The 15,766-nt window shown below is 37.7% G+C and overlaps 1 protein-coding gene across 2 annotated transcripts in view; it reads right to left on the bottom strand.

The window, feature by feature from the left end:
* LOC107575152 (pro-neuregulin-1, membrane-bound isoform-like) overlaps window positions 1-2,859 on the bottom strand; it is an 81,002-nt gene extending 78,143 nt beyond the window's left edge. The window contains exon 1 of one of the 2 annotated variants that reach the window (XM_016261570.1): window positions 2,588-2,859. In XM_016261570.1, the coding sequence (XP_016117056.1) occupies window positions 2,588-2,684 (97 nt within the window). In that variant the 5' untranslated portion in view covers window positions 2,685-2,859. The remainder of the gene's footprint in view (window positions 1-2,587) is intronic. The other variant, XM_016261569.1, reaches the window with a different exon arrangement.
* Window positions 2,860-15,766: the final 12,907 nt, after the last annotated feature.

Raw genomic sequence — 15,766 nt, forward strand, 5'->3', positions numbered from 1 at the left:
TACTCAAATGTGCTATTTTGAGACACCATGAATATGAACTAAAATGTGATTTTAACATTGCTATAACTAAATAAAAATGTATTTAGTTACCACTTGTAGTACACTTGAACCCATCTTTCATACACTAGTGGGTTCAAATGTACTACAAGTGGTAACTAAATACATTTTTTAATACAGAGATAGTATGTTAAAAGCACATTTTACTTCATATTCATGGTGTCTCAAAATAGCACATTTGAGTACACTTAGATGTTCTCAAGTTTATCTAAAATACTTAAGAACAATTTTTAGTATACTAAGTACAAAATATTGCACTTTAAGTACATTAAGGAAGTGCAATTGTTTTTCACCTGGGAAGTTCAAATGGCACAGGTTCACGTCTATTTCCCCGCATACACTGTCTTTATTCTGGCTATTTATTCTTGAATTTTGGGCTGGTAAATCTAACAAAATAACTCAGATTTCTACTGAACCTGAAGGTGTTTGTTTGCCAGCTTAAACCAGTCACAGCTGCTCAATTTATTGTGAATCAGTCCAAACCCCCAGTTCCCAATGATACACTATGCAGCTGAAAAATCTCGCTCATCTGCAGCAGGCTATTGCCTTATCTTACAACACTTCCTGTTGACAAGGTGCTTTTAATAACAAGAATCGTTTGCATAGCACAGTGATGACAGCAATACAGACAGACCTGCTTCATTCCTGCAGAAATCTCTACTGGGACACCTATTGGGTTTCCTCACATAGATGCCGTCCATCCACCAACACGCTCCACCGAATGCATTATAAATGTATGTCATATTTTACCATAGTAAAATCATGGACACATAAGACTGAGCAGCTTTATTTGTGTCTGATCTCTGTGTTTCCTCGAGTCGCCGCAGTCTCTGTGTTCAGGCTGCTGGCCATCCAGCTGTTTCTTTATGTCACGGACCAGTTGCCTTTGGGGAAACTCCTACACTGTTTCTTAGGCCGCAAAATCGAGTCGGATCAGGGTCCACATTCCAGTACAGCGAGAGAAGAATTCCATGATCTAATATGAGCTTCAGACAGACAGATCAGCCAGTCATTTAGTTTCCCTACTTTTTCCTAACAATAATAAAACTTGTAATTAAAGGGGGAAATCCATTAGTGATATGCCTTTGACTGGAGGATTATACCACACAAACTTACATCAAAACTCCAAATCAAATAGAACAACCTTACAAAGTTTATATAGATGCATTTGCATATTTACATTACTATCATATACAGTTTTCAATCTGGACACTTCAGTCACTACTAGACATGTCTAAATGATCTTTTTTCTTCATTAACATCACTTTTCTTCTCAAGACTCAATGTGTTGTGAATCAGCTGGTGTTTTGGTGATTTTTAGTAATTATGAAGTCAGTTCTCCTCGCACAGGTGTCCTAGCAGAAAACCCACATGTGTAGAGAATCACATTAACCATGGACTACTAACTACAAAAAGTGGCACAATGCATTTGTGTTTATTTTAAACACTAGATCTTTTATCATTTCGTCTTTACGTCAGATGTTTAGATTTCTTACAATAAATAAAAGTTGCTTTTGAGAGACATTCGGACATTTTTAAGTTGACTCGAAGGTCCAAATACTTCACAGTAATTCCTGGCATTCCTTGCCAATTCCTGGCAACACACACACACACACTGCCACCGTGCTGAAACGCAACGAATAGGACGAGTTTCATCTAAAGCTGGCACGAGCGTGTTTCAACACGTGCGTATTACCGAATCAGTGCTGAGAAACGTGAATGAGTTCTTCTGCCTAATATTTCACCAGGAGATAATTCACAGAATCTATTCACTCAGACATTCTGCCATGCGTCACAACTGTCATAAAATAAATTTAAAATTAACATTAAAAATGAGGCTACGAATGGAAAACTCACTAACCTTAATTTAAAAGTTAATACTTAGCGTTAATAATCAATAACCAAGAGCGTGTGTTCAGTTACATACAATGGGGTCCAAACATGACAGCATCTGATTCAAATTTAATTTAAATTTGAAAAAAAAAAACAGTGAAATTCTGAAACGGAATATTGAAATATTCCATTTCAGAATTTCACCTGACATTTATTTATTTATCTTTGCTTTGGTCTCTTTGGAACATCTCAGATCATGCTGTGAACATGATCATCAGGTCATCATCAATTCAACCTTTCACTCAAATTGTTTTTAGATTAATATAATGCTAATAAATTTGTAAAGGTACAATTTGCATTCGATTTGAGAAATGTTGAACGCCACTGAACTATTATAAAATCTTCTCTAAGTTAAGCAGCCTGTATGATAAACGGAAACCCTCTCCATTAAGTCACCAGACCGGTGGGTCGTGTTAATGGTTACAAACATTTCTGCCCTTTCTCCCTTGACAGAGTCACAGGCGAACAAACGTCATGGTGGATTGCAGCACCTGTAACCTAAAAGCGCAAGCTCACGGGTAAAAAAGAGCTGAGCTCAGAAACAATTGAAGCCTACTAAATAGTCAAGCTTGTCAATCCATTCACAACACCCAAAAACGGGACACGTTTCCCACACCTCAACAGAGCAGCGCTTTACCTTGCGGGGAGTTGTCAGACTTGTTTGTTCTCTCAAGGTCCTTATCCTTTTTCTTTACGCCACTTTTCCCGTCTTTACTTGTATTCTTCTCAGACATGATGGCCTTTAGCTCTGTTAAGCTGTCAGTCAGTCAAAGTTCTGCGCGCGGTGTGAACGTGGACTCCCTCCAGCCAACTGTTGAACAGAAACTCTCCCCCGTGAGCATGTGTATTTCACATACTCAGAGGCGGGACCAACTCTCAATGTGTCAGATTTCTGTGTCTCCCACATTACAAGCAGTGTGTGCTTTACTAATCCCAACACGGTTCTTTTAATGGTCTCCTGATTGATGTGTACAGTATAAATAGCAAAGTGGTCACATGGGTGCTGTCATACACTGTACTCATACACTGTGATTGTACTGTGAAATGTGTCATAACAAAATACTCAGCAGTAATTTATCAATAGAAAAATATGATACACACATAATTACTTATGTCATGCTTTGTCATCCTTTCTTTGGATGTGACGACACATTGCTGACATAAGCATGGCAAGCTTGACAAGACCAGACATGCTTGATTTCAGTTCTTGCTGTTAGCACTGTTTGCCATGTGGGACAAATGTCAGGCTACAGCAACCAAGAAGATCATACAACTCACTGAAACTGGAGCTTTACATGGGTGATGCATTCAAAAGAAATATGCTAAACAAAAAAGCAGATCTGATTGATCAGGCTACACAATAATTATCATAAAACATCTTTAAAACAAAACAAATTAATTATTGACGTACCGCTCATTTCATATCCTAAGCAAATAACTGAGTGCATTTAAAACAAAAGTATGGTTTCGATGTTTTATGGGTTTATTCCATCGGCGTAATGGTTTTTATACTGTACAAACTGTATTTTCTATCCCCCTAGCCTAACCCTACACCTCACACTAAACTTTCTGAAGATTTAGATTTTCAAGGTTAAAATTTGGTCCATAAGGTAGTGAATACCAGGCACGCGCACACACACACACACACACATATATATGCATTCTTGTGAAAAAAACAAACAAACAAAAAAACACAACATTCATTGTTACCGATCAGTTTAAAAAATCTGTAATGGCGGCCTTTAATCAATGCCAGGTTATTCTCAATAGATGTATTGTAATTTTTTAAATAAGCATTTTTTACTTCTCATTTTGTTTTAATTACAAGTTTAGAAGTTTTTTAAAGGGTTAGTTCACCCAAAAATGAAAATTAGGTTGTGTTTTACTCACCCCAGAGCCATCCTAGGTGTATCCTTTCAGACGAATCTTTGACCTTTCAAGCTGTTTAATGCCACTCAGCGGGTGTTGCATGCATCAGTCCAAAAGAAGTTAAATAAAAAGCGCCCATCCATTAAAAGTGTCTCACACGGCTCCGGGGGGTGAACAAAGGCCTCCTTGTAGCGAATCGATGTGTTTTTGTAAGAAAAATATCCATATTCAAAACGTAATAATCACTTAAATCTAGCTTGCGCTCACTGTCGTACACTGGAAGCAGTTCCGGGGGAATGACGTATGAGGTCAGCTTTGCGCATGCACCGCTCAGAAGTGATGCACGCGGAAGCGAAGGGGAGAGATCAAAACAAAACAACGGTCACTTATTAGAAGTACAAAACGAGGATTTGTAAAGAAGAATGTCGAAGCCAATAGAAGACTGGTTTTCCTTTGCTAAAGTAAGGAAACTTTGCTTCCTTTGAGACATGCGCAACGCTGAACTCATACATCATGCTCCCGGAGCTGCTTCTGTGTACAACTGTTGGCGCAAGCTACATTAAAGTGATTATTACGTTCTGAATATGGGTATTTTTCTTATAAAAACGCATCGATTCGCTACAGGAGGCCTTTGTTCACCCCCCGGAGCCATGTGAGACTTTTTTATGGATGGGCGCATTTTATTTAACTTCTTTTGGACTGATGCATGCAACACCCGCTGAGTGGCATTAAAACAGCTTTAAAGATCAAAGACAATTTTTTATATAACTCCGACTGGATTCGTATGAAAGAAGAAAGTCATATACACCTAGGATGACTTGAGGGTGAGTAAAACACAGCCTAATTTTCATATTTGGGTGAACTAACCCTTTAAAATGATATCTTACTTTAGATGCCATAGTCAAGGAGAGAGCAGCGACGACCTGTTAAGTGTCTGATCCCATGGCAAGGGAGGAATTTCTTACTCAAAGTGTTAGTGTGCATTCCTTTCTGAAATGTTAGCAGAATTAAATGTTTAAATATAAATGTTTAAATCAGTGCTTAATGAAATAAACTAATGCTGAGTGTCTCTGCTGATTAAATAGGAGTAAATAGGAGTATCTTTGTCTTTTTATGCTTATACAGTGTATTTAATGTGGGTAGACAATGTAATTATTATTATAATTTTTTTTAAATATTTAGATAAATAATTACTTTGTCATGTTGGATAATGTGTATTTCAGAAGGTATATTAATATAAAATGTACAGTCTCTGTCTTTCACAAATACTGACCCAGCTGAAAAGTAGAAAAGTATATAAACTAAACACTACTGGCTAATTAAAACAAAGGGATGAGCTTAAAAACTGGGCTCATTAATCCAATTTAACGGGACCTTTATAGCTGTAGTAGGTAAAAAAAAAACAATGCTTAATATAAAATATCTTATTCCATACTATATTTTAAAAAATGCAAAGTAATGCAAATTTTTAAAGTTTTTTGAAAATATATACAGAATGTAAAGTGAAAAAATGGAAGACATATAAGACACATTCTCTAAAAACAATCTGTAATATCACATGCAGGTAGTTTTGCTTATCAGTTGAATTTCTCATTTTCAGGATATTTAAGGATATATATGTTTGTTTAAGGATGTTTGATATTTTGTTGGAAAACAGGACAAACATGTTTAATTAATTCTAGGTAGGCAGATGAGGCACAAAAGAATGTTTTATTTACAGGGGTAATTTCAGACATGCTACCCTCACAAATCCAGTCCTGAGCCATTTCCTTTAGCACAAGCACCGGCACGTCAGTTACTGAGCAAACAGGTCACACTTTTGAAGTGTCTTTTTTTTGTTTTAGTCCTCGGTTCTGTTTCATTCGAACCTTTCAGTTTCACCCAGTGGGTGTTGAATGAAACTCAGCCCTCCAGGTCGACGCCACACAGTCATCCTGAGTCTCCGAGAGGTGGGTGGGGTCAGGCGGATCGAGGAAATCCTTCCTCCTTCACAAAGGCTGATGTGTCACCCATACGGTTACAGTTAAGGATATGGTTAAGTGAGCTTGGAGTAAGAATGTGTGGGCTTCAATAAACAGGAGAATGCCGCTGAATACCTGCGCTCCAATGCATGCAGAGCATGTGTGAACACAGTGCGCGCTCACCCAAAGGGATCTGTCTCAACGAATAGAAACAAACTACACTTACTGACTTCAAACAGCACGCCAGTGACAGGAAGAAATCCTGCCCAGGCTCACTGGAAATACGTGCCTCCTACATTTCTGCAAAACTCAAAAAACGCACATATACCTATGAATCACCTGCTGAACACTAGGGGCAGTAAAACTCTGACAACTTTTATTCCTTTTCACACAAAGTATGATTTACTGGCCTAGAGTTTTGATTAAGTCACATTTTTGCACAATACTATGTTATGGCTTGAAAACGATTTTAACATTCAGCGAGATTTGAAAACTGATACTTTTGAACGTTAGCGTCACATATTCAGCTTCATACATACAGTTGAAGTCAAAACTTTACATACACCTTTCAGAATCTGCAAAATGTTCATTATTTTACCAAAATAAGAGGGATCCTACAAAATGCATGTTATTGTTTATTTAATACTGAGCTGAATAAGATATTTCATATAAAAGATGTTTACATGTAGTCCACAAGAAAAAATAATAGTTGGATTTATAAAAATGACCAAAAAGTTTACATCCCCTTGATTCTTAATACTGTGTTGTTAGCTGAATGATCCACAGCTGTGTTTTTTTGTTTAGTGATAGTCCCTTGTTTGTCCTGAACAGTTAATCTGCCTGCTGTTCTTCAGAAAAATCCTTCAGTTCCCACAAATTCTTTGGTTTTCCGTATGTAAACTTTTGACTTAAACTGTATGTGTTTTCTAACACAGTAGGTTTGCTCGGTAGGTCATGCGATATGCCGTTGCACTTGTGAGGTGAAGTTCTCTGGTACGAATCCTGTCAAACTAAGCTTAAACCCAAAGGAAGTTAAAATAGCACCTTTGCATCAGCGAATGCGTTTTTATATCACTTATGTATATAATTGATTTGGATTTATATATAATTGGTTTAGGGTTTAAGGCTGTCACGATTCCTTGATTCAATTTGAGTAGTCGATTTTAAAGGGGGGGGGGTATAACGCTATTTCGTGCATGTTGAGTTATTTACACTGTTAAAGAGTTGGATTCTCATGCTAAACATGGCTAAAGTTTCAAAAAACTATTTGGATGCAGAACGGAGTATTTCTGTGCCAAATAAACTACTTCCGGTTTCGTACAATTGTCAGAAAGTTTTTTTCGAGCATAGCTCTTTATATGGGCATTTCTCCCGGAAAAGAGCGCCCATGCACACATCATCCAGAGAGCGAGCAAGAGCGTGCCCATCAACGGGCTTCATTCGGCAGCGCTGCTCGGGACTCGCTCGGGATAAATGTCTCCAAAGAAGTTTGCTTTTGGTTGTGAGGAAAAGATAACCTTGTTCAGCTTCCCAAAGAACCCAGCGTTATGTAAACAGTGGATGCAGTTTGATATCCAGGGCAGCAACGGAGTTTCGCAAGTGTGTTTGTTGATGAACGTTTTATAAACAGTTTCGCAAGTGTGTTTGTTGACGAACGTTTTATAAACAAGGCCCAGTTCAACGCTTTTTTTGCACATTGTTTGATACTGAAAGATGGAGCGGTCCCAGCTATAAAAGATCCCGGTCATGATTCGGAACTGCAGACAGTAAGTGAAACTGCATCAAATGTCTGTATTTTGTTGGAAATCGGTGCTCAAGTGCTCGTCACTCTTTAGCTCCGTCCACGGCGCGCCTCCAGGAGCTCGGTTGTTTTCAGAGAGAATTGTAAAGCTGTATCTTTCTTTTATAAATATGATAAAACTAAAGACTCTTTGGAGATATGAAGGATGCAGTACTACTTCATAGGTACTCAAGATTAACATGAGATTGGATGAAACTGCACGTGTTATGTCCCCTTTAAAAATCCTCGATTCGATTGCGTGTCGAATAACTGGCAAAATACCGGAAGTGGTACATTCCATGGATGAGAAGCATTATTAGACCGTTTCTAAGGCTGCATGATATATAAAACTGAATTACTAAACTAATTAAACTAATTAAATAAATATATGCGATGCAGGTTTATTATATGCACTTAAATTATTTATATGCGTGTAGGTTAATTACGTGCATCACACAGCAGCTCTGTTCACAGTAAATGCTGCTCCACACAAACAGTTATCATTTACATGCATGGAGCATGTTTCTGAGAAATCGCAGACTTTCCGTGAGCGCAATCTGTATAAACATGACGCCTACACGTAGAGCGTAAACCCCTCGTCCCCATCAATGCAAAACAAGGTCTTGACCATCCCTCCATGCTCCAGGATCTGTTAGATGTGTTATACAGCATCCGTGAAACACACAGTAAAATCATTTTTGCAATCATCACTTTTTCTGCTGTTTGTAGAGGAATATGAATAACGTCTGTTCAGACAGCAGGATTATGCCTTTAATCCTTTGGGTCATGATGATCGTGTGTAAAGAGCTCATTAAAAAAATAGCCTACAAGTATGAAAAGTGAAACACAGGCATTCAGGAATGAGCAACAAATGACATGCCACACAAAAACTCTACAGACGTCACAAAACACTTTTAGGTCCTTTCCCTTTCTCGATGAGTTTCTAGGAGGGGCGAAGTCTGAACGTACAGCCTGTTTGAACTTGTACAGATCAGAACATTATCCAAAACGCTCACTGACAGCTCTCCTCATATTTATTTGGGCTTTGTTGTCTTGGATACACGCTACCCCTTATGGTCACATTTCTGAAGATGTTATTTCCATGATAACAAAATTGAAACATCTGGTGACGCAAAAGACTTGATGAAACATCAACAGTGGTCTAATATGTACTGTTGGAGATCATGTCTATTGTACTGCCTATATATATATATATATATATATATATATATATATATATATAAACACTTTTAGGTCCTTTCCCTTTCTCGATGAGTTTCTAGGAGGGGCGAAGTCTGAACGTACAGCCTGTTTGAACTTGAACAGATCAGAACATTATCCAAAACGCTCACTGACAGCTCTCCTCATATTTATTTGGGCTTTGTTGTCTTGGATACACGCTACCCCTTATGGTCACATTTCTGAAGATCTTATTTCCATGATAACAAAATTGAAACATCTGGTGACGCAAAAGACTTGATGAAACATCAACAGTGGTCTAATATGTACTGTTGGAGATCATGTCTATTGTACTGCCTATATATATATATATATATATATATATATATATATGTCAAAAGTTTTTGATTTATCCATTTGATTGTCATTTGCAATGCTTAAAGCTGTTAAGCTGTCTTGTAACGTTCTTTTTGCTTCAAATCAATTTTGTGATTCACCTTGTAGCTTGTTGGTTTGGTTCGTCATGGCTTATAAATAACAAAACTTTTTTTTTTAATTGCTATGGAAAAATTGAATGGGAAAAATACTTCTGGAACCAACACTGCTATACACACCATACAGCAGCCATTCTGACATATGATAAAAAAAAATTAGTAGAATAAGAAGCGTTATTAGTAACATTAGATACTAGGGTCTCAGAAAATCATCTAGCTCTGCAAGCTAACTTCTCATCACTTACTCCATTTTCTTTTCTTACAGAAAAGCACCTTTGATGAAGTAAATATTTTTGGAGCGATGCATGTGGGTGTTGAACGCAATAGATGCATTTTTGCAGGTGTGCTACATCGCCATAAAAGGTCTTCAAAACCGAAAAACATGACAAAAACTATAATTATACAACCATAATGTAAATATTATGATTTGCGTGAAAGCTAGCATAAAATACAAGCCCTGTGCTTTGGTGCGCTGAAGATACTGAGATGAAAAGGCAGAGTCATGAAGACACACATCCAGATGTTGTGTGTACTGCTCATAATGGACTGTTTTCATTCAGCATTTCTGAAAGTGAGGTTGTTTGGGTTGTTTGATAAACACAGTTGTAACTGAAGGAAGAGCGCACTCAACAAAGGCCAACCTGAGCACAACACACACAAACTACACAGGCAGTCTGTGCCCAACTACCTGTGCTTTCGGTCGTCTTTTTGACCTCCGTGGGGGCAGTTTCTTACCTAGCAAGTGATCAGCAGTTACGGAAAAACAGTTGATTAAATGATCTACTTGTGTCTCAAAATATGTGATAATTATCATAAGCTACATCTGATCAAATAACCTCTAAATCACGGATCAACAACATTTGCATAAAGACAAACAGCTGTTTATAAAAGTGTTGTGATAAGGTTTGGTATAAATACATTTTATTCAAAGGTCCCATTATGAGCCTCATTAGAGAGTTTACATGAAAGTGGAATATAAAAGATAAACAAAGGAGTCACTGAGGAGTCAGCGAGATGCTTGTTAACGCAAGCAAAGGTGAATCATCCAAGGAGGTTTAAGCACATCACATCTTGTGATGCTACATTTCTTCAGGCTATATATTTTATTCTATAAACTATATTTTATTCTATATAACTTCTGACCCAAAGCTGATTTGTTTTCAGAAAGGAAATTCTGCCCCCTAGACAGACATGAGAATATAAGACCAAACCGCAATTTTTAACCCAAGAGGACCTGAATTTAAAGGTTGAGACAGCCTGCAGCCCTGTATGTGTCATATCCATAAATATCAGTATTCATATAGACCGTAATATGTAGCTCCACCCCTTTTCAGTGCTGCTCTCGTTGTCTTCTGTCCTCAGTTTGTATTTCCACAGCTTATCTGGCGTGGAGACTCCATCTAACAGAATGAACCACTTCTTTTAAAATCTTCCTGGTCTATACTGACATTTGTTATGAGATCTGTTTTGAATATTACAATGAACATTATAACATTCGTTAACCCTATAATAAGTAAATCCACTTCAACAGCTAATTACTCTTCAACAGTGATGCTATAGAGCTACCGCAAAAAAACTGAAATTCAAAGACAAGATTCTAAAGATCTCTGCACACTTGTTTCTCTGACGCATAAAGTCTATAAGTGTGGTTTGATACAGAACACAAATGAGGACAATATAAGCAATCAAACCAACAAAACAGCAACAAAATGTAAAATATAAAACAGAGATAGCTAGTGTTAGAGGGTCAAGTTATTATTTTTTTATTATAAAATTAAAAGAAAACATAGATAGAATAGAAAAATAATAGAGATTGCTAGTGTTAGAGGGTCAAGTGTTTTTGTTTGTTTTTTAATAAATAACAGAAAACAAGTAGATAGAATAGAAATAGAATAGAGGGTGTTAGTGTTAGAGGGTATTTTAATAAATAAAATGGAAACAAGTAGAAAAATAGAAATTGAATAGAGAGTGTTAGAGGGTCATATGTAGATGGGAGATTTGTGTCTTTAGCCGTTTCTTGAATATGCTTGGATCGAGTTTGATGAGTTGAACATTATTATATAATGTTGTCATATAGAAGTATTTAATATGTATTTGTTTTAATTAATAAAATATATGGCAAAATAATATGGCATAGCTGTACCACATGTGATGCAATAGTTTTCAATGGGGTAACGAAAAAAAAAAAAGTAAAGTGCGAGGGCTTCACAAAAGGAACTTATCTGACTATGACACACACTTCACGGCATTGGTTCTGACTTTGCTCACACAGGCTCATTCCCGGTAATGTTACGAGGGTCTGACGTCAGGACCCAGTTTTCTGCCATTTTGGTTCCAGCTTGCATTCACACAGACGGATCTCCAACAATTTGCTGGAAAATTTCCAAAATCAAAGCCCAGTGTGAAAGTAGTCATCTATGCTAGCACTGATGTCAAAGATGCTGCTAATCTTGAAGTACATTTTGTGTCATTTGGTAAGAGACACACTCAAACACTGAGGGAGAGTGAATGTAATGGACCTGACCTTTGTGATGTTATAGGTAGGGTTGCAAAAAGGTGGAAAATGTCCAGTAAATTTCGGAAATATTCCAGAAATTTTGGAAACTTTACAGGATTTTTTTTTTTAATATTCCAGGGATTTTTGGAAAGTTTCCAGAAATTTTCCACCCCTTTGCAACCCTAGTTATAGTCCAAAATCGTCCTGACAGACAAGCAGCAGCTAGTAGTTAGAATCAGAATCAGAAGTGTGTTTACCCACACAAGGAATTTGTCTTGGTGTCAGGAGCTTCCAGTACAGAAAGTACAGACATAGTGAAGACACACATATAATTCAAGGTAATAACAACACTAATAATAAAGAGAATAGTCAATAAATTATAAATAACAGTATAGTAATAATTCACATCTAACACCGGCACAATCAGCACTGGTGCTCCACAATGATTTGCGCTCTCCTCACTACTCTTCTGCCTCTACACAAATGACTGCACTTCTACAGAGCCCTCTGTTAAGCTCCTGAAGCTTGCAAACCACCCCACAGTCATCGGCCTCATCCAGCACAGTGATGAGTCTGGAAGGTTAGCCACCTGGCTCCACACAGACGGCTTGCTCGCAGATTTAATGGCAGCAAACAGCGCAAAAAGCCATCTGAAAGAAAACAGACTGGCTGTATTACACTTTCTTTTAAAAGTAGAATATCTCAATAGAGATTGCTAAACAACAACTTGTTTGTCAGTGTTTTCAGCTCATCAGCACTTTTTCCATAATGTAGAGAGAGTGTGTGTGCATGGTTGCCAGGTTGGGAAGAATAAATAAACCACTGGGCAATGTATTTATTTAAGAAAAAAACTCTGATTGAGGGCTTTAAACATCAAATGAAAACTTGTGGAGGCTTGTTGCGAATTCAAGATTATACAAATGCCAAATTCAAATGAAACACCATCAGGATAAATAACCAGCAGGCAAATATCGCAGATGCTTATGCTTAATAAATTAAGACAAGCAGAAACCGTGATCACGATTAAAATGCAATTCATTGTGTAGTTCTCGCTGAACAGAATCAACAATGAACTGACTTGAGCTACATAATGACACTACTGACATTTAGAGCTATCTGACCTGTTGTATTTATGTGTTAACTGGCAGCTTCATTACAGAGAACAATTCCTTGTGTGTGCAAGCACACGTGGCAAAAGAAACTCTTTCTGATTCTGATCTGCACAATAGCAGTGTGGGCTGTGAAATCAAGTTAAAAATATAAGATACTGTTACAATTGTTTTAGGTACAAACCTCACTAAATGAAAAAATATATACAAACTGGAGGATCAAAAACAAGTCAACCTTGTTACCGTTCACAGCTTCTTCCACATTTAAGGATTTCAAGAGTTTTCCTTGTTTCACGTTAAAACACGTTTCACATCCTTTGGTTGATTAGTCAAAAGGAGCAACTCAAGGTAACCAAAAATTATGTGATTGTGATACAGTCAGCAATCAGACCCCTCCACATCTGAATCCATAGGCGGAGGGTGAACCAGCTCCAGGATTAGGCTGAAATATATTAGTGAAATCTATTATACACATCATAAACAATTTGGTGGCAGGAAAAACCAGGTGAAGGGGAAGCTTTGTCTGAAGCTAATGGTCTGTCATGTCCACAGTGTGTTATACGAGTGTCTTCTCCAGCAGTCTGTATTCAGCGTTTGCTGTTACAGCCTTATAAATGAACAATGACAGCCAAGCCCTTCCACAATATGGCTTCACTGTTTGAACTGTTAGGATCATTTGTCATTTAACTTTATTAATATTAGTAAAAATAAAAATACAATCGTTCATTGTTTGTTCATGTTAGTTCATTAATTTAATTTAAGGGGTCATGAACTGGCTTTGTGTTTTATTTTGTACTGTTCTCTGAGGTCCACTTATATGCTATCAAGATTTTTTACATCAAAAAACATCATAATTTAGAAGTAATAGGCTATTTTCTGTTCAGTTTCAATCTTTCTGAAAATCCTGCACTGAATTGTGCCTTGTTTGTAAACTAATCCGCGGTAAAGTGAAGTGAACAAAGGACCGAGTTCTTACTGACGTGGTCTGGATCTACATTAAAAATAAAGTTAACAGACAGTGGAGTAGAATTGGTGGGCGGGGCTAAACAGGCAGTGATGTAGAATCGGTGGCCGGGGGGCTAAACAGACAGACGGTTGCTGCATCCCAATTCACATACTATCCGTCCTCAATAGTATTCGAAAATAGAATTAGTATGTCCCAAATCATAGTATGTTTAAAAAAGTATGCCAAAGATTCCTGGATGGCCTACTACTTCCGGTTAGAATTTTAAGTGCAGATCGATGCACACTCTAACGGCTAATATTGCCCATAACACATTGCGTGGTGGACGAGGATTCAATTAAAACTACAAACACGCATTAAAAGTGTAAAAAAACTACAAACATGGCGGATATACGCGACCAACGGACAGGTAGATAAACGGATTTGAGTGATAAATAATCAATGTCTAACCTGATGAAAAAATATAAATTTAATGTTATCCACGTTATATTTCATCTGCGGCAACACTGTGAACTTTTATAATGATCCTTTTGGTCATTAACTTTTAAATGCATCATTATGCAAACACATGAGCAGAGTTCTTGGCATGATAGACCCGCGACTGGCAGATCAACGTACCTCTTAATTTCTCTCCAATGCGGTAGGAAATCAAATTAAACAAAATGTGGATGATGTTAACTGTGATAAGATGATTGACAGGGCAGTTTAAACAGTGACAGAATGCATGTAACTAAGCAACAGAGCGCCCATTAAAGACACAGTTATGACGAATTAGTATGTCCCAAAGCTTGCCTACTGTTCTTCTACATACTCAAAAGTATGTACTTTTTCTTTGCAAAAAGAGTACATACTTTTAGGGCATAGTATAAGAAGGCGAATTGGGCAGGTGATGTAGAATTGGTGGGCGGGGCTAAACAGACAGTGATGTAGAATCGACGGGTGGGTCTAAACAGGCAGTGATGTAGAATCGACGGGTGGGGCTAAACGGGCAGTGCTGTAGAATCAGTGGGCGGGGCAAAACGGGCAGTGATGTAGAATCGGTGGGCAGGGGTAAACGGGCAGTGCTGTAGAATCGGTGGGCAGGAGTAAACGGGCAGTGCTGTAGAATCGGTGGGCGGGGTAAACAGGCAGTGCTGTATAATCGATGGCGGGGCTAAACAGACAGTGCTGCAGAATCGGTGGGCGGGGCTAAACAAGCAGTGCTGTAGAATCGGTGGGTGGGGCTAAACATGCTCGTTTTCTGTAACTGACGATACGATATGATGGAGCATATCACCCAACACTATCAACCTCTACCAACAAAAAAACCGAGACTAATATGAGTGGGTTTATATGGAGTCAAAACAGGGCCACATATACTTGAATCATCATGCAGAGAACAGACAGACAGTTTTGAAAGTGGAAGGACTTAAAAGCATGACTAAAGTTAATTTGATCTATGTATTGATCATTTATTTTTGAGTTGATGTTACTCATATCCACCAGATTCAGATCCAGTGATGCATCCATCCTACAGTGAACTTGTTATCTTCCCCACCTGTTAGTTAGTTTTTTTCCATTCAGATATACTGTATGTCCTCTTGAAACTTGACATGGACAATTGTAAACAGCACAAGAAGCCAAACCGATTAAAGCCCACCACCTGCGCTTTCTCATCATGACATGGCAATGTGTGTATTACTAAGCTACAGAAGAGGCGGATGGGTTCTTACAACAGGATATGACCTTCAAACAAACCCACTCAACCCTGAGGAAACGTCCAGTAATCTCCAGATTAACTTCAGTATTTTTACATATGTGATTGTATACACAGAATATACATGAGTAAAAAAATCTTGCTGATAAATGGCCAAAATGGGATAGTGGCAAGGTTTGAAAATGTAAAATTACAAGTAAGTCGTATTTGGGGTATAACTAATTAGTCTTTTATTATGCCATAAACTGATTCTTGTGGTAAATATGC

The sequence above is a fragment of the Sinocyclocheilus grahami genome, unplaced genomic scaffold (assembly GCF_001515645.1).
Source record: "Sinocyclocheilus grahami isolate Dianchi unplaced genomic scaffold, SAMN03320097.WGS_v1.1 scaffold2485.1, whole genome shotgun sequence".
In the NCBI taxonomy this organism is placed as follows: Eukaryota; Metazoa; Chordata; class Actinopteri; order Cypriniformes; family Cyprinidae; genus Sinocyclocheilus; species Sinocyclocheilus grahami.